The sequence below is a fragment of the Macrotis lagotis genome, chromosome 6, assembly GCF_037893015.1.
Source record: "Macrotis lagotis isolate mMagLag1 chromosome 6, bilby.v1.9.chrom.fasta, whole genome shotgun sequence".
NCBI lineage: Eukaryota > Metazoa > Chordata > Mammalia > Peramelemorphia > Peramelidae > Macrotis > Macrotis lagotis.
In genome coordinates, this window is record NC_133663.1 from 2,322,743 (window position 1) to 2,341,718 (window position 18,976).

The 18,976-nt window shown below is 49.8% G+C and overlaps 1 protein-coding gene and 1 long non-coding RNA gene across 2 annotated transcripts; one reads left to right on the forward strand and one right to left on the reverse strand.

Moving 5' to 3' along the window:
• Positions 1 to 7,080: 7,080 nt before the first annotated feature.
• LOC141490557 (uncharacterized) lies at positions 7,081 to 18,533 on the reverse strand. The gene is made up of 2 exons (XR_012469263.1): positions 14,170 to 18,533; positions 7,081 to 13,667 (listed from the first exon to the last, which is right to left on the reverse strand). It is a non-coding gene; the product is annotated as an uncharacterized LOC141490557 (long non-coding RNA).
• On the forward strand, positions 8,535 to 15,055 carry APOD (apolipoprotein D). Its single transcript, XM_074190581.1, has 5 exons — positions 8,535 to 8,866; positions 11,287 to 11,429; positions 12,881 to 13,002; positions 13,563 to 13,651; positions 14,455 to 15,055. Exons 2-5 carry the CDS (start codon positions 11,310 to 11,312, stop codon positions 14,688 to 14,690), a joined length of 567 nt encoding a protein of 188 aa, XP_074046682.1. The 5' UTR covers positions 8,535 to 8,866; positions 11,287 to 11,309; the 3' UTR covers positions 14,691 to 15,055.
• Positions 18,534 to 18,976: the final 443 nt, after the last annotated feature.

The following is an 18,976-nucleotide window of genomic DNA, read 5'->3' on the forward strand; positions in this document are numbered from 1 at the left end:
GGGTTTTTTTGGTTTTCTTTATTTTTTCATAGTTTTCCTCTTTGTTTTGATTATTCTTTTATAGCGTGACTATGTTTAACATGATTGCACCTGTGTTACTTATGATTGCTGAAAGGGGAGGAAAGGAGAAAAATTTGGAACTCAAAATTTTGCAAAACTAAATGTTGAGTGGCAGCTAAATGGTGCAATGGATAGAGCACCAGCCCTGGAGTCAGGAGGACCTGAGTTCAAATCTGATCTCAGACACTTAATACATACTTGGCTGTGTGACCTTGAGCAAATCACTTAACCCCACTGCCTTGCCCTCAAAAAAAAAAAAAGAATGTTGAAAATTATCTTTACATGTAATTGGAAATAATAAAATACTATTAAGATTTTGTTAAAAAAAGGATGTGAGTTCCTTGAAGACAGGGACTGTCTTCCTTGGTACATAGAAAGCACTTAGGTGCTTTTTTTATTCATCATATTTATCAGAAAATTTCCAGCTCTCTTCATAGAAAGAACTGAGTTATCCTGGGATCCTTTATGTCTGTGCACCTATAGTCATGGAGGCCTGAGATCGGTCCACTATGCAAATAGAAGCCTCCTCCTCCAAGTCTCTTCCTGAGCTCTTGGCACTGCCCCCCTTCCATTATGGAGTCCTTTCACGTTATGCCATCTTGACCTTCAAGAGATGGAGACAAACTCAGATCCTCAGTGAAAATAGTCAAGGAATCCCCATGCTTTGGGGAGGAGACCCTCCCCCATAAACCACTGATGATGACCGGTGTTGCCTCCATTTAATTGTTCCACTTTTCAGCTTATCTCTCTCCAACTTTTCCACAATAGTAACATGAGAAATGAGCACAGGTTTTGCTGAAACCCTTGATTTTTGCCATTGATTAACCTGTTTGTTTGAGCCCTCTCCTGTTCTCTACCCACACTCAAGATGGAAAAGTCCATCTTCATGGGCTCTGCTGATGCTAACTTCGCTGTGACATGGTAGTCTACAGGGGACACTGGGCTCTCTTGGGCTCTAGGACGGAAGCCTGACTGGTTGTCTGAGACCAGTCAAGCGGAAGGAGCTCCCCACCAAGGGGGCTGCAGAAAGAAGCCCATCCTGGACTTAGTGGATCTGGGATCTGAGTCAGACAATGAAAGCCCAGGACTGAGGGGTACTGTGGGTAGAACCAATCCATCCTAATTGGATCTTGGGCTCTTTGTTCCTTCCAGGGCAAGCTATGCATTGAATCACAACCTTCCTTCAGCCATCCCTGAGAAGCTATTGTGTGAATCCTGGTAGGTAGGATAGGCTTCCTTTGCCCCAACCCCACCCATTATCCTCATGTCTCTCCCTTCAGAGTAGGGTTCATGTTTTGACTTTATTTACAAAATAACCCAGATTCCTGTGATTCCAAAGAGCAGGGATACAGGTCAGATACAGCTCCTTTCTATGAGAGCCATTTATGAGCACTTTTGAAGCCCCTCCTAAGGAGAAACCTTAAGAGTTTGAGTAGTGGGTACCTGGTGTGCATGTCTGTGGGTATGTAGACCTTTGCTTATTGAAATGGTGGCTAATAGGGGCGGCTAGGTGGTGTAGTGGATAAAGCACCGGCCTTGGAGTCAGGAGTACCTGGGTTCAAATCCAGCCTCAGACACTTAATAATTACCTAGCCGTGTGGCCTTGGGCAAGCCACTTAACCCCATTTGCCTTGCAAAAACCTAAAAGAAAAAAAAAAGAAATGGTGGCTAATGTTAATTAGGCTATTTAAGCAGCTTAGCTGCTGAGGATGAAAGGGGGTGGGGGGGGTCTCTTTCTCTTCTTTAGACCTTTGAACCGTTTCGATGGAATCTCAAGGCAGTAACAGCCTCAGGTTGGAACCGCTACTACCAGAATATGACATTGATCTCTAATGAAGTTGTGAAAAATGGAGGAGTCCTTTGTTCTCGGCCCATGGGCTTCTAAAAAGGGATTCATCTCCTGAAGTGCTCTTAGGAGCCGAGCACTCAAGAGATGCTAGCAAAATAACAAATTTACAGTCTTTTTACCTAGGACATTGACTGTGAGAAATTGGAACTCAAAATCTGGACTGCTGCACTCAAGTCTTGGACTTTCTGGGTGCTCTGGCTCACGGAGCCCTTAACTCTTGGGAAGCAAGCTACTAGATGCTGCAAAATGTCTTGGAATTGGGACTCATTTTGCCCCTAATCAGGATTTCATATGTAAAAATCAGAATTTGGGGGCAGCTAGGTGGCGCAGTGGATAGAGCACCGGCCCTGGAGTCAGGAGGACCTGGGTTCAAATATGGTCTCAGACACTTAATAATTACCTAGCCGTGTGGCCTTGGGCAAGCCACTTAACCCCATTGCCCTGCAAAAACCTAAAAAAAAAAATCAGAATTTGACTCATATCTGAATTTCTTTCTTTTTGTGTGTGTGTGTCTGAGGTCGGATTTGAACCCAGGTCCTCCTGACTCCAGGGCCGGTGCTCCATCCACTGCACCACCTAGCCACCCTAATATCTGAATTTCTACAACCAAAAAAGAGCCCTCAGTTTCTGGGCAAGCATTCAGATTGACAAAGCATTAAATATAGAGTGGGCTTTATTTAGCCCAATCAAACAAAGATAGCTCCCCCACCCCATCTGATTTGTCCCACTTTCCCAGATATTTTTGAATGGTTATAATGACCCTGGGGGGTGAGGTCCCCCTAAAAGGGAGAGAACTCATGATTACTAGAGATTAAATCAGCCTTCTGTTGAGACCCACCTATTGGGGATCTCTGAAGTCTCCCCCCCATTCCAAAGTACTGCCCTGAATGGAGCGCCACCCACGAAGGAGAAAAACACTAAAGGCCACTAGAAAGGCAGCCCCTTCCCTTGACTGCACACAGTCCTCAAGGATTTGGTTTCTTTGTTTTTCTGAGGCAATGGGGTCAAGTGACTTGCCCAAGACTAGTGTCTGAGGTTGGATTTGAACTCAGGTCCTTTTGAATCCAGGGCCAATACTTTAATCCACTGTACCATCTAGCTGCCCCTAGTGCCTGATTCTGAGACTGCTGGGACCTCAGACAACAGGAGGAGATGTGGGTTTGAATTCACCTCTGTCATTCACTACCTGGGTAGCCTAGTACATATAAACCATTAACTTCTCTGAGCCTGTTTCCTTCTCTGAAAATGAAGGAATAGATTGTACATGGCCTTGCTGTGATTCAGAAGAGGCCTAGAAGACCCCTCAGGACCCTTCCACATCCAAATCTGGGACCCTAAGCCACATGACCCCTCAGCCTCCATTTCTTTATTCTTTTTTTTTTTAATTTTAGGCAATGCGGTTAAGTGACTTGCCCAAGGTCACACAGCTAGGCAATTAAGTGTCTGAGGTCAGATTTGAACTCAGGTCCTCCTGACTCCAGGGCCAGTGCTCTATCCACTGCACCACTTAGCTGCCATCCATTTCTTTATATATATATATATAAAGCAGAAGTGGGGCTATTAGTGTGTTTTTATATGACGACTTTAAGATTTACAAAGATGAATTCTGAGGTTCCTTTTAGCTCCAAATTCATGACTCCTAAGCCACATGACCTCTCTGGACCTCTGCTTCCTCATCCATGAAGTGGGGGTAGGGGACAGAAGACTAAAGGGCTTCTAAGCCTCTTTCAGCTCTCTTGGGTCTTAAACGGTTTTGCTTCACTTTGCCTTCCAAGTCCGAAGCCTCCTTCCCTCTCTCCCTGCTCTGGGGTTGTGACCCATTGGAGTTCAGCTCCTACGGGCCCCTCTTGGAGGGTCTCTGACTCTATTTCCTTGCAGGATTCTAGAGACCACTGAACCATCTCTGACCTCTATTGTTCCATCGGCCAACAAAGAACCCCACATGGCTCAATTCTGAAAATAAAAAGTGCCTTCTCTGGAGGCCGAGGGACAGCGAGGCCCCCACGGAAGCTACTGAGGCCTCGTCCCTCCTGATCAGCAGGTTCTCTTTTGTCCAGGAGAACTGAGAGCTCTTTGAGGGCCCCTGAGGATGCAGACACTGGGGCCCTGTGAGGGATACTCTGTGCACGCCGTGGCCCTGCACACTGGGCCATTCTTTGAGAAATCCAAGAGTATAACAGTGGTGGCTGCAGCGGGACAGATTGTGGGTTCGGTTTGAATGGAAAGATTCCTCTGCAAAGGGCAGATGGCTCACCCAGGTGTGTCTGCCTGGTGGCGAGGCCACTTCTGGACCCTGGCAGGGCTGTGTCTCTACCTGGGGCAATTATTTCTCCATCAAAAAAATGCATTCAGCTTTGCAATAGCATCCCAGTTTTGCCACGTCCCCTTCAACATCTTGTCCTTTTTTGTTAGAGTAACCAACCTGATGTCTTTTGACTTTGCATTTCTCTCATCAGTAGTAACTTAGAGCATTTTGTCACGTCTACAGATAGCTTTGATTTCCTTGAGATATTGGTCTATACCTCCTCTCTACCACATCATTTACTTAGTCCCAGAAGTTTTGCCAGATAACGACTTTTTGTCCCCAAAGCTCAGGTCTTTGGATGTAACAAACACTAACTTACTTTGCTCCTTCACGACAAGGTATTGTACACTTAATCCGTCCCACTGATTCAGCACTCTTATGTCTTAGCCAGTACAAGACTGTTGTGATAATTATCACGATATAATAGAGTTTGAGATCTGGTATGGGGATAAGTGGCTTGCCCAAGGCCACACAACTAGGTGATTATTAAGTGTCTGAGGTTGAATTTGAACTCGGATCCTCCTGACTCCAGAGCCGGTGCTCTATCCACTGTGCCACCTAGCTGCCCCATTTCTAGACCACCTCCCTTCACATTTTTTTTCATGGAGTCCCTTGGAATTTTTGATCTTTTGTTCTTCTAGATGAATTATTTTTTCTAACACTATAAAACAATTTTTGATAGTTTGATTGGTAAAGAACTGAAAAAGTAGATTCATTTAGGTAGAATTGTGATTTTATTTTGGTTTGGCCTACCCATGCTTACTCATCACATTTGTACCTAAAGATTTTAGTTTGAGTTTTACAATTTTCTCCCTAATCTTACTTCCCTCCCCCGCCCAGAAGGCAATTTGCCAGTCTTTCCATTGTTTCCATGGCCTACATTACTCATCAAATTTGCAGAGGACAGTGACATGGGAAAGATGACTAATATAGTGGATGAAAGAATCTGGAGCCAAAAAGATTCTGATTGGATAGAAAATTGGGCCAAATCTAGTAAGCCTAAAATTGGTCGGAATAAATGGGAAGTCAATGTTACAAGCACAAAATAGAGGAGGCATCCTTGGCTAGCAGGTTATCTGAAAAATATCTGGAAGTTTATTCCATAGGAGTCGGCTATGTGATGTGATTAATTCCACTTGGGCCTGCATTAGGAGAGGCATCACTTCCAGAAATATTTAATGATGTTCTCTCAACTATACCTTTCTCCTCCTCCCCAAATGATTCTCATGTTCCACCCAGGTGCTGTCCTCTCTCTTCACACTGGCCCTAATGATTCTCCTATAATCAGCTGCAAGGCTGTCACCATTCACTTTGCCTCCATCCCCCTTCAGGTTCTCGTCACTTCTGACCCACTGAAGTAACTCCCTCAGTGGACTCACTTCAGCCTCTAGTTCTTTTTCTCCAGCCTGGCCCCTGGTTTCCACTTCCCAGAAGCTCTTCATGGGCTGCCACCCTCACTGTACCCTTTCAGGCTATGAGCTGGTACAGAATGAATGTTTGTGGTCTAATTTCCAGACTTGCCTCTAGGGGGGAAGGGGGTGTATTGGTAAGTGTTGAACCACCTGCTTTCCAAAGCATCACAGACCAGACTTTTTTTTTTATAAAGATATTATTTGTTTTACAATTTTCCCCCGTTTTAAGCTCAATCTGCATTACCAATATTTTCTCCAATCCTTTAACAAGAAACAGGGCTCTGATTTAGTGTTTGTTGCTGTTTGTGGGGTAAATACATTGAACATTTAACAAATGGTTCTCTCAAACCCCAGAAGCTGCCTTCCACAGGCAGCCTCTGGCAGAGGAGCCCAGTGCCTTACTTTTGAATTTAGGAGGCCCAGGCTTGGGAGGGCCCCCCAAAGGAGGGGAAAATTGGCTGGATTGAGGACCTTCTGCACCAAAGGGGCCTCCGAGCAGGGGCTTCAGTAGTTGCAGCACAGACAAAAATGCCCAAACCAGGCAGGACGGCTGAAGAAGACATTGCTGGAAAGACCTTAAGTCTGTCTACAAGTCAGAACATCCCACCCTGGCCCTGAGCTGGGGACTCAGGGTCCAGGACAGAGGACTCCATCAACTGGAGCCTTCTCAGGAGGAGCTGAAACAGGCCAAGCCCCCCCCATCCCCTTCCTGACTTTCCTCTCCCAGGCTGCTTTCTTTAGTCAGTCAACATCAATTCGGGTCAGATCAAGTCAATTCTAATCAGTTTGATTCTACCAGTCTTGCTTCAGCGCCCCATTATCTGTCAGTTAGACCTGGTTATCTGTCAGGAGCTGTCTAGGTGCTGGAACACAAGGAAAAGGTGAGACAGGAGGGATGTTAGGACCAACTGTCTCGGGGGAACCAGGTGAGAGAGACAGTCCCAAGGACCTGGAAGCCCAAAGCCCTACCCAGCAGGACATGACAAGAGGAGGAATAATGGGCATGGGGGGAGCCCCTTGGCCACATCTCAAAGCACAAAATCTGCCTTTGACTGTCCAGGGATCCGCTTCGGCCTCCTCGCTCCCTGCCCCATTCCACCCATCATCCCCAGAGCTCAGGAAGATCCAGAACAAAATCCCAGGCCATGGAGTAGCCCTAGAAGATCCGAGTGAGGGAAGGCCACAGGTGGGCCGGTGCCTATGAAGAAGTGACCATTCTGCCACGGTACGGGTAGGTCATTCATCTTCTACCAGGCCACCCTTTGGACCGGGAAACAACAGTCATCATGTCGAGCACCCGCTAAACATTTTTGCAGTATCTACTATGTTCTGGCTGGCAACAGACAGTCTCCAGACTTCCCTTTGTCCCCCCAGATCTTTTCTTGTCCAGTCAAACCTTCCCCAGTCCTTCAACCAAACCCCTCACATAGGATGATACAGCCAAAAAGCACCCCAAGGATTATTTTGTTTATTTTGTAGATAAAGAAACTGAGGTCCTAGAAGGGGAAGAAACTTGCTCAAGAGCAGGCAACTAATCTGTTGTCAGAGTCAAGGCCTGGGGTCAGGTGATACAGCTAATGGGTGTACATTCACAGAGAAAGGAGGCCGAGGAGCTTTCAGATCAGGAAAACATTTTATAGATATTATCTTATTTAGTCCTCAAAAAACCCTGGGAGCTAGAAGCTATTCATAACCCCTTTTCCAAAAAGAGCAAACTGAGGGAAACAGAGGTAAAGTCATTTGTCCAGGGTCACACAGCTAGTAAGTGTTTGAGGCTAACTTTGCACTCAGGCCTTTGTGACTCCACATCTCGCCTTCTACTTAGGAAGGCTCCCAACAGTTTCTTAGATCGCTGCAAGAGCCATAGGAACTCAAGACCCTCCGACAAGCTGACTGCCCTCCTATGGACGTTCTTTGGCTCCTCAAGGCCTCCCCAGATTGTTGTGCTTACACTGGCCACGTTCCTTGGTCAGAGCAGGACATGGAAGGATTGGAACCAAACTAGTCCTGGACACTTAGCTGCCTCGACCCTCCCTCCTGACTCCTACTGAGCTTGCAGTTCATTGAAACAGCCAGGTGGTTTTCAGATGAGCTGCTTCCTCTTCTGGTAGGTGAGAGCAGGAAAGCCTGGTGGATAGTGTCCTGATCTCAAAGGCAAAAAGCCCTTGGTTTGAAGGTTTTCTCTGACTCCAATCTTACTTTCTCCATTTATAAAATGGGAGTTAAAATACCTGTAAATCTTGAGTTATTGGTAAAACTAAAATGAGAAAATGGATGGGAGTCCTTTGTAAGTCTTAATCTGCCCTAGAGACATCAGTATTGTTATTTTGCATCTCCATTTGCTGTCATCTTCATCAATTCAGCACATCCTTCCAGCCTCCCCAGGTGACTCTCTTCCTTTGGCTTAGCTTGTCCTCCCAGCTTGTGCCACTCTCCCAGCCTTGGTAAATTCATCATCTTTGGATACATGGTTGATTAAATGTTAAGCAGTGTAAGGGCAAAGACAGATCCCTATGGCACTTCACTGAAGACTCTCTTTCTAAGGTGATGGCACACCTTTAATTATTACTCCTTGGCTCCATTCCAAAATCCATCTAACTAGGCTCTTGTTGGCTACCCATCTTGCCATCTCCTCCACAAACCCACCAAAGCACCAGGGTCTTCGTCCAATCCCCACTGGACACAGAGAAGTGGTGAGTCGACTTTTTCCAGGGTTCCATAGGGAGTCCCTTTTGTGACCTGCTTCCTCATCTATACAACATGCATCAGTATCATCTCATCACTGTCTCATGAGGCTGGTTCCTAGTTCATTGAATAACTGTCTTATTCCTGTTATTGGTGAAAAACAAATAACAGGTGTCTGAAAACAATGAAATCATCTACATCATGGTCCAGAGATTTGGAGTCAGGCCCATAGCCTCAGATTGGGAGAATGAAATGGGAGCGCCATCGCCAGATGGGAAGGCCTTGTCTTGGCAGTCCCTGAGCGCCAGGGACCCACAGAGCAGCTCTTTGTTTTCCCTCTAGGAAACAGCTGTGAGAAAGAATGCAAAGGGAGACCGAGAAGAAAGCCCCTCTCCTTGGGTCGCACATGAATCTGAGTGGGAGGAGAGAAGAGCCGGCCGGGTGATCTGTTGGAGTTTATAAAAGGGTGGGAACTGAGGCCACCCTGGGACTGGCTTCTCCATCCTGAACACTTGGCCAGGGCCCTCTGGGACCAGCCTGTGGATCACAGCAAAGGTATGATTGATTGAAAAGCAGGGCAGCTGGAGTAACTGAGGCCCTATTCCTGCAGGAGTGTTTAGCCTTCCTCAGTACGGGTCAGCAGGGAAAGTCCTAGCTGGCCCAGCTGGCCTCTTCTTCTCATTAAGTCAGCTATTATGATGAGGATGAGACGTCCAGCTTGAGGAGAAGCCAGCAATCTGCATCAGGACCTTGGGCGTCTCTATGCCTGTGATACAGAGGCAATGCCGTATGGTTGGAAGTGCCTCAGCTCAGAAGTCAGAGGGGCAGGGTTCAAACTCCATTCCTGACATCGACTGCCTGAACCCCAGCAAGTCAACCATATAGTTACTAACTAGTTAGTAACCCATTGTCTTTGTGTGGCATTGTATGGAATGCTAGGAAGGCAAAAAGAAGAAGCAAAAGACATTCCCTGCTCTCAAGGAGCCAGGAGGCTGGGATCCACGGGACCCAGGAAGACTGTTGGGTTGGAGGGAGAGATGCCATGGCCGTGAGGGACCTTCAAAGGGGGAAGCTAGATTCTGAAAAGGATTTTATATTTGATCCTAGAGATAGTAGGGAACCCCTGCTCCTGATTGCGCAGAGGGGTAACAAAGTCATAACTGGGCTTAGGAAAATCCCCTGGGTGGCTGCATGGAGAAGGGATTGAAGTGAGGAAGGACTTGAGCTGTCTGAATGAGAAGAGGAGACCTCTTGGTGTTAGGTGAGGAGAGTCTGGACCAGGACGGGGCAGGGTTCAAGGAAGGAGGGCGAGTATTGGAGAGATGCTGCTGAGGTTAAATAGAGGGGCCTTGGTAATAGCTTGGATGTGGGGAGGGAGTGGGCCAGAGATGCAGAAGAGGGAAGGGAAGGTCAGCGTGGGGTTTGTTGAATATTGTCTGAAGGGCATCGGCTTCAAGGTGCCTGGAAGGACATTGGAGGTACAGGAAGATAAGTAGATGGATAACCTGGGGAGTCATTCTGGGCCTCCTTTGTTCTCTTCTCTTTTTAACTGTCTAAACCCCAGCTTCTGACCTCAACTTTCCATAGAAACTATTCTCTCCAAAGTGACCAGAGAGACATTCCACAGTGCACCGGAAGTCAGCAAGATCCATCTTTCTGAGTTCAAATCTGCCCTCATATACTTACTAGTTGTGTGACCCTGGCCAAGGGCACCCTGTTTGCCTCAGTTTCTTCATCTGTCAAATGAGCTGAGAAACCCCAAATGGGGTCCCAAAGAATCGGGCTCATCCAAGATGACTGAACAGCGACAACAAGCATAGAAATGATAATTCATGGGAATTGGTGAGCTTACCAAGGGAAATAATAGGGAGGAAAAAGAGGACCCAGGGCAAAGTCCTATGACTTGGATGGAGATTCAGCAAAGGAGACAAAAGAGAAGGAGAGTCAGTTGGGTAGGAGGAGAACCATAAGGGGGATGTCCTGCAAAATCAAGAGAAAAGAGTCACAAGGTGAGATTGACCAACGGTGTCCAGGACTCCTGAGAGATCAAGGAGGAAGAGAATTGAGAAGAGGCTACTGGATCTACTGTAGAGAGAGCAGTTTGGGTAGAAAACTGAAGTCAGCAAACATTTTAGACAGTGAAGAGCAAAGGAAGCCCTGTTTGTGGGTGACCTCAAAGATTTTGATCACAAAAAGGAGAAAACAGGAAGATGGCCAGCAGGGAGAAAACAATGGGGGTGGGGGTGGGGTTTGAGGATAGGGAGACCTGAACAAGTTTAAGGGTAGTGGGGAAGGAGTCAGCAAGTAAGCCCTTCCCCCTCCCTGAGCCTCAGTTTCCTCGTCTGTTAAATGGCAGTCCTTCCAGACCTGAGGTTGCCAGTCCTGTGCCCCTCTTCAGATGCATCCAACCCTTCTTCCACCAGACTCTGAGAGACTTCAAGCATGGCCTTGCACTTCCTCAGGCATGCTCAGCATGTGGCGGGGGAGAGCCCAGCATATGAATTCATTTACCTTGAGGAAGCCTATCAGAATGAGAGGAAACTGTGAGGCTGGGAAAGGGCAGCATCTGTTTCTACTTGGGTCTATGATTCTACAGCATTATTCAGCATGGAAGGTCCAAAAAGCCTTGGAGACCTAGCAGCAGGGTCTTGGGAGACCTCTGGCCGTCCACAGGTTTTTCTCTGATGACACCTCCATCAGCACCATGCTCTTGCCATGATAAAAGCATTCCTCAGCCCCAGAGAGTGTCCTCAGGCGTAGCCACCTGTCAGTGCTAATGCTGGGGCCTTGATGGTAGAGAGGGGAGTCAAAGGCATCCAGAAGTCAATCAGATGGACAGGTTGAGTGGAAGGCAGCAGGTTAAGGGGGCTGTGTTTCTATCCCTCCTCCATTCTCCCAAGGGTCTCAGTTTCTCCCCTTACCACAACTCTTTAGCAGATGCAAACTGGTTCCTTGCTTGTGGGATTTCTCCTCAGCCCTGAACCACTACCGAGCCAGGATGGTGACCTTGCTGCTTCTCTCTGTCCTTGTGGGCCTCTCCAGTGTGGCCGATGGCCAAGGAATCCACCTGGGCTGGTGTCCGGAGCCCCCCGTCCAGGACAACTTTGAAACTCATAAGGTAGGAGCCTGGCCCAGCAGACCTCACTCTTGTGGAGCAAGCTGCCAGGAGAGAAGGGTATCCTTCCTGCCACAGCCTGCCTCCAATCCCAAGTGTGAGCACTGGATACCAAGGCAAGAGCAGTTCGCCAGAATCTGGCCTCACATTCCCTTCCCTTTGGGGAACCTGTGGCTTCCCAGGGCTGGGGGCCTTCTTGGGGACTCCTTCCCTCTCTGCTGTCTCTTCCTGAGTAGCTCCTTCTAGGGCTTCCCTGGGGGCTGTTGCCTTTCCCCAGATGTCTCTCCCCTGTATCCCTTTTATTCCCATTGGCACTTGCATTACCCTTTGTATCCAAGGATGTCATATTCTCATAGAAAAGGTAACAAATCTCCCAGAAAACAATGCTTTCCTCCAAATAGGTTCCTCCTCTACAATAAACAATTCAAAGGCCTATGGGGTTAGGACCAAGACCTTTTTTCTTCTTTTTTGGCTTTTACAAGGCAATGTGGTTAAGTGATTTGCCCAAGGTCACACAGCTAGTAAATATCAAATGTGGGAAATTGGATTTGAACTCAGGTCCTCCCGACTCCAGGGCAGTGCTCTACCCACTGCACCACCTCATTGCCCCTATGACCACACCCTTTTTCAGGGTTTGGGAGAAAGAACCCTGTTCCACCAGATTCAGATGGAGCATGTACCTACTAGTACGGGGCACCTTCATAAAGGTTCATTCACTTCACAAATGGAGCCCAGTTCTGAGGGCATGGGCATGGGGCCAGGCTGAGCAGGAGCACCAGAGCTCCACACACCTCAGAGAGGGACAGGGTCTTCCAGGTCAGCCCCCCAAATCCTGCTGCAGGAAGAACCTAGAGGGAACCCACAGGAAATTTGGCCACTTATTAGAGCTGACTCTGATGAACAAGTCAGATGTCCAATGCAGGGAGCCAAGTCTGGAGCTGAGGACCCACCTTGAATGTTCAGCAGAGTCAGGGCCTTCCAGTGTGCTGTGGGCAGATCTCCTGATCTCTTGAGGTCCCAATTCACAATCAGTAAAATGGAGAGTTTGGACTGACCATGGACCTTCCAGTTCTAAATGGGCTGACTCTTATGACCATCTCAATTTTCACTAGAAGCTAGAGGCCTTCTGCCCCACCCCCCAGGGGCAGTGAACTTAAATGGACAAATTCCACACTCTCAGAGGCTGATCATACAATCCCCAAACCATAAAGCTGAAGCAAAAGGCCCACGGCCACCCCAGTTTGCCACCGCATTTCTGTGGTCTTTGACACACCAATGAGCAAGGGATTGGCCAAGCATTCGGTCAGTCGTCCCTCCACACTCCCTCCCTGTTTTATCTTTTACAAGCTTTGGCTTCGTCCCTTCTGAGGCTGCCTCACAGGGTCCTGGCTAGGCACCAAGGCCCTGTTTTTGAAATAGCCCCCACACCAACCCCACTGGTCTTACCCCTCCAGTATCTCGGAAGGTGGTACGAGATTGAAAAGATTGCGGTCAGTTTTGAGAAGGGAAGCTGTATCCAGGCCAATTATTCCTTGAAAGAAAATGGGAAGATTAAAGTCCTCAATCAGGAGATTCGGTGAGTGACCACAGGCCGGCCTTTGGCAAACTAGCTAGAATGGGTCCTGCAGCCTGGGCACCCATGGGTGGCAAGGGAGGTGGGCTGTTTACTTGGAAAAGGCCACTGGATCCATTGCTAGTTGGACCCCAGACCAAAGGAAAGTCCATTTATTGGGCACTTCTTCTGAGGGACCCAGGACAATCAAGGGAGGCTAGCCCACATTTATTAATGGTATAGTCCAGGCATACTCCACATGTACCAAGTACCCATATGTATGTACCAAGAATCTCTGATGAGAAGCTGTTGGGCAGTTGAAAGAAAGACCACTTTGGTATGGGAAATCTCCAAAATGTTCCATTTGGGGAATGGTGTGGGGCCATCCAGGAAGAGAAGAGAAGCCAAAAGAAACAAGGCCCAGCTCCAGATAAGAAGGCTGGGGTGGGGTTCAAATCAGGGCTCTAGGGAAGGCCATCCTGCTGGAAGCAGCCTGGGAGACACCAGGCTGGGAGGAAGCAGAAGCGGAGGGTGAGTGAGCAGGTGGGGGTCCTGTCCCTAATCGTCCTTCTGCTCCCCTGCAGACCTGATGGGAGTGTGAACCAAGTGGAGGGGGAGGCCAGCCAGGCCAACCTCACGGAGCCCGCCAAACTGGGAGTCAAGTTTTTCTGGTGTAAGTCAAGTCTGTCCTGAAAGAAAAGAGACAGAGGGAAGGAAAGAATGAAGGGGGCATTGATGATGCTGGCCACCCTTCCAGGGGCCATCGGGGGAGCCTATGCCTCTAGGCTAAGAGGCATTTTGGGGGTGAGCCAGAGGCTAGGTGCCATCACTGCCCTCTCCTCCCCAGGCTACCGAGGGCCCTCCGCTGGGTGCCCCAGAGCCTGGGAGCAGGGACCCTGCGAAGACGTGGCCTACAAGGTCTGGTTTTGCCCCCTCAAGTAGGATGCCATTGTGTCCTGGGGTTCTTTGCGGGGAGGAGGGGACAGAGATGGTTCAGGAAGCAGAGCCGGGGCTCAGTCACAGAGAGAAGCAGCATCAGACAACTGGGGCTGGCCTCCCCTCCCCTCCCCAAGTTGGGCTCCCTTCAGCCCCCTCTGAGTCTCCCACTTCTGAGTGACTCATTCTTATTATTCAAGGACCTGCTTTTATTTTTACAAGCAGAGGCAGCTTTTAATGGCTTGTAGCCCACACCTTGGTTCAGCTCGGGGGCTCAGAGCTTGGGCTTGGCTTGTCATCCATGCAAATCTCTGCAGCACCCTAAGAAATGGGCATCAGAGCTGGGGCTGCTGCTCAGCCTGGGATGCCTGGGAACTCGGCCTTGGGACGCAGCTCCTTCCTTCCGGGCTCCTGAGGCTTTCCCTGTGGGCAGACTCCCAGCCCCCAGACGGGCCAAGAGGTGGTGGTGGGGTGCCACAAGCTGCTCTCTGCCCCCTCCTCCTAATGCTAACACTCACACTGTCCACTTGGGTCTTGTAGTGATGCCCACTGCTCCCTACTGGGTCCTGGCCACAGACTACGAGAACTATGCCCTCGTGTACTCCTGCACCACCATCATCTGGCTCTTCCACGTGGACTATGCCTGGATCCTGGCAAGGCACCCGCACCTCCCCCAGGCGGTGGTGGACCAGCTGAAGGGCATCCTCACTGCCAATGGGATCGATACTGAGAAGATGGTACCCACTGACCAGATGAACTGTCCCGAGTTCCTCTAGCAGGAAGCCTGCCACGCACATCTTGTACCCTGCCTCTTGCTTTGCTCCTTGTAAAGAAAACAGCAACCTGGGGGAACAGGCACCTGGAGAGGCGTGGGCAGAGGAAGCTGTGATCCATTGGGGAGGAGGAGGGAGAGCCTTTGGGAGGGATGGCCTAGAAGCTTGGCTCCTTATTTGGCAGTCCTGGCAGTCCACCAGCCGAGATCACTAACCTCCCCCCACCCCAGCACACACAACCAGGCAAGGCCCCAGTCACCTTGATCTGCCCCAAGAGGAGAAAAGGTCCAGGCCGGCCCACCCTTGGAGTCACACTAACAACAGCACTGAAAAGCCCTGGTGCTTAGCAAGGCTTCACAATAAAATGTCCGGGCTCAGCCTTATTCTGCCTGTTCCTGTGGTGTCTCCTGAGGGAGGCAACTTCTCTGGGGCCAGCCCTGCATGGTCCATCACACTCTGACTCTCAGGCAACTTAGTCTTGACATGAGAAGTTGTGAGAGAGCGCAAGATGGCAGAGTCAGAAAGGCCTGGCTTCAACTCTCCTCTGGCGAGTTGGGGAGCTGCAGCCTCCTGATCTGTAGAATGGTCATGCTCCTTCCTGTCACCTCCCCAAAGGGTGCCAAGGGCTCCAGGGAGCTCAGAGGGCCCCATATCAAGGGCTTGGCGATGTCTTCCTCTACAACACAGCTCCTGACAAAGTCCCTAGTTCTGTCCTCATTCTGTCCTTAGCAGGCAGCACCCTGCTTAGCGTCCCTGGCTCACAGCCCCTGAGCCATCCTCCCTCTCAGGCCCAGGACCTGCTTGATGAGACCTGGTCATATCTAGTCAAACTCTCCCCTCTCTCTCCCTCTCCCCACCCTGCCATGGTTCCCTCCATAATTCAAACCCTTAGCCCTTCCATCTAGATTATGTGGGTGGCTTCTGAACTTGTCTCTCTTTTCAGGTTCTATGTAGCACATCCAAACCCCTCTCCTGGCCAGCCCACGTCACTCCCCTAATCAAAAATCCTTGATGGCCCCCTATGGCCCACCCCACTCTGGCATTTAAATCCCTTCACTTCGTGGCAATCTTTGCCAGACTGCTTCATATCACCTTCATGCATGCTGCATTCCACGCAAAATGACCAAAAGTGGACATCAGTCACAATGCCTTTGCCCAGATAGTGCCCCCACCTGGTCTGCTATTTTGGCTCACTGCTGCCCCTTGGCATCCTTGGCTTTGTTTGGAGATCAGCTTGGGTGTGACCTCCTGTGGGAGACCTTCCCTGATCCCATCGGTGTTGAGTGCTGCCTGCCTCTCATCTCCCTCTCTCTCAGCCTCCCTGCCTCTCCCAGTCTCTTCCTGTCTCCCTTTGTGGGGGGGAAGAGGGGGGTCCAAGTGACCTTCCAAAGGGACCCCACCTGCCTAAGAGGGGGTGTTAATGGTAGAATGGAAGATAGCTTCAGATGCTCAGAGGGCAGTTTCTCCCCAGGCCACCAGGTGGGGCTCCGAGGTTGAGCTGCTCCAGCCTGGGGCCCTGGAAGCTCCCATCTCCTACGGTTCTATTGCACCTCCTTTAGTCTAGGACTGAAGCCCCAATTTACTAACTTGAGCAAAATGGCTCCATCTCTACCTATCTTCTTGTGACCCATGGAACCACACCTTCACTTTGTGGCTGGAGGTCATTCAGGGAGGTGGAAATGAAAAGCTAGGTTCCAACTCCTCCCAACAGCTAGGGCAAGGGTCTCTTGAGGGTTCCCACTCCCCAGAGGCAGCTTCTCTGGAGAGCAGCGGAGCCCACATGCTGAGAGGTTTCATTCAACAGACAAATGAATCTTCCCAAGGTCCAAGTCAGATCCTGCATCACACACACAAACACAGATATTAATGGGGCAGAATCCTCCTTTCAAGGCTCAGCTCAGGGGCTCCTCTCTAGGAAACCCACTCTGATTCCCTTCCTTGGAAAGTCTTCTTTTGGGATTTTGCCTTTCATCACAATCTCCCTGGCATTACCTGTATTCATGCTTTAGCTAGCCTATCCCATGTGATCCTCATAATACTTTAGTGAGACTAGGTGTTCGATGAAGCCTTGGAGGCTGAGATGCAACAAAATCTGGGGCTCATTTTGGCCTAACAATTAACACCAGGAAAACTCAGGGGCTCCATCCTCCAGGACCACACAATCCATCTGTGGAACCATTGATGACAGCAAATGGAGAAGCTCTGAGTATTGTGGACAAGTTCACTTCCCTTGGCAGTGTCCTTTCCAGGGAGGTACACCTAGATGATGAGGTGGACACTGGCATTGCCAGAGCTAGCTCAGTATTCAAGAAGCTCTGAAAGAAAGTATGGGAGAGGAGACTGAGTACCAGACTGAAGGTCTTCAGAGCCATTGTGCTGACCTCCTTGCTCTATGCCTGTGAGACCCGGACAATCTCTGAGCCCCATGTCCAGAAAGGGAATCCCTTCTATTTAAATTGTCTTAGGAAGACTCTGAAGATCACCTGGCAGGTGAAGATCCCAGACCCTGAGGGCCTTTCTTCAAACTAAACTGTGGGAATGTTCAGACTAAGTAGCAGAGCTCAACTCCAAGGAGCTGGCCTTATTTGAATGCCACAAGTACACGTGCCTAAGGCTTTTACAGAAAACTCATACATGACAAAGTGCCTGAGGGAGAATGGGGGGGGTGTTTCAGAAGTTTCTGCATTAAAGAAGGTGCTGTGCTCTATGAGTCAAGCAGAATTGTAGTAGCTTAAAATATTAAATGCACAAATTTAGAGCCACCTCCACTCCAATACCCTTTTGTACTATTTGTGCCCAAAGGTGGTGGGAATCTACTGATCTAGTACTGGTCTGATTAGCCAGTCAGACACACTATACTTTGACTCCAACATAGCGATATTGTTTTGGTCATCTTCAGGAATGAAGGACAACTAACCGACTGACTAAGCATTGTCCCTGTTTTAAAAAGGAAATGGAGTTTGGGGTCATTTGAGGGTGTGAGCTCCAAGTCCAATAGACTAGTGCCTATACTATATAATGCTTTCTAGATGATACTACATACTGTATACTGCTTTCTCCAAACCTTTCACTTGAGTCCAAGCCACCATTGGAAGGAGTCCTTGCTCAAATGTACCTTTAAGTGGCCCTCAGCTTCAAGGTAGGGGACACCCGGCACTTCCTGCATGGACGGCTCCCACTCAAGTGATGACAACTTTTATCCTGCTACTGAGTCAAAATTGGGGTCTCTGCTCCTTCCACCCACTGAAACCCCCTTTGGCATCAAACAAAACTTAACTGGATCACTAGAGTCTGTGGCTTCTTGTCATGTCTTTTCAGGGGGTTTAAGGACACTTAAATTACATTTCCTGAGCATTTTTTAACATCAGGTGCTTCTGATATCAGCTACTTTTGATTTTCTTCTCACATTTTGTGGTGTCTCATGAAATCATTGACTTCTCTTTTGCACTATTTTAGTTTTCAGCCAGACGGCTGGTTAAGTTTCACCATTTTTTTCTTCGCAGTGGTTTATTCTCCTTACAATTCTTTCCTCTTCCGGTTTTTTTTTAGGTTTTTGCAAGGCAAATGGGGTTCAGCGGCTTGCCCAAGGCCACACAGCTCGGTCATTATTGAGTGTCTGAGACCGGATTTGAACCCAGGGCCTCCTGACTCCAGGGCCGGTGCTTTATCCACTATGCCGCCCTCCTCTTCCGTTTTTTATTTCATTTTTTTATCTGTGGCTTCATTTTTCTAAGTGTCCGTTGATTCTGCTCCCAAGTCTGGGCCACCCCCATAATTCCTCATCAGGGGGGTGTCTGTCTCCCCCTGGCCCCACGTCTGGGCCTCCTCGCGCTGCGGCGGGCTGCGGGCCGCTCTCGGGCTGGTCCGGACCCCCGGACCCCCGGGGCGCACGGTTCCGCCACTCGGTCCGGCCTTGGCCCTTCCTTAGGGCGGCGCGGGCTCCGTGTCCGGGTGCCGGGAGCCCCGGGGCCCAGGCCTGGGGCTCCCCTCGTCTGCCGGGGCGGGCCGCTCGCCAGGGGGGGCGCGGCCGGGCCGGGGACCCCCGGCGGCCTGGGCCCTGGGTGGAGGTCCGGGCCCCGCGGGCCCATGGCGCCTGTCCGGGGCCCCGGCCCCCCCGTCCCCCCCCGCCCACGTGACCCCGGCCCCCCGGACCCCCCCCCCCCCGGACCCCGGTCTCGCGGGCGGCGGCTCCGGAGACTCCAGGGCGCCGCGCCCGGCCGCCGGCCCACGTGACCCGCCCCCCCCCCCGCGCGCTCGCGCCCCGCCCCCTCTGGTCCCGCGAGAGCGGC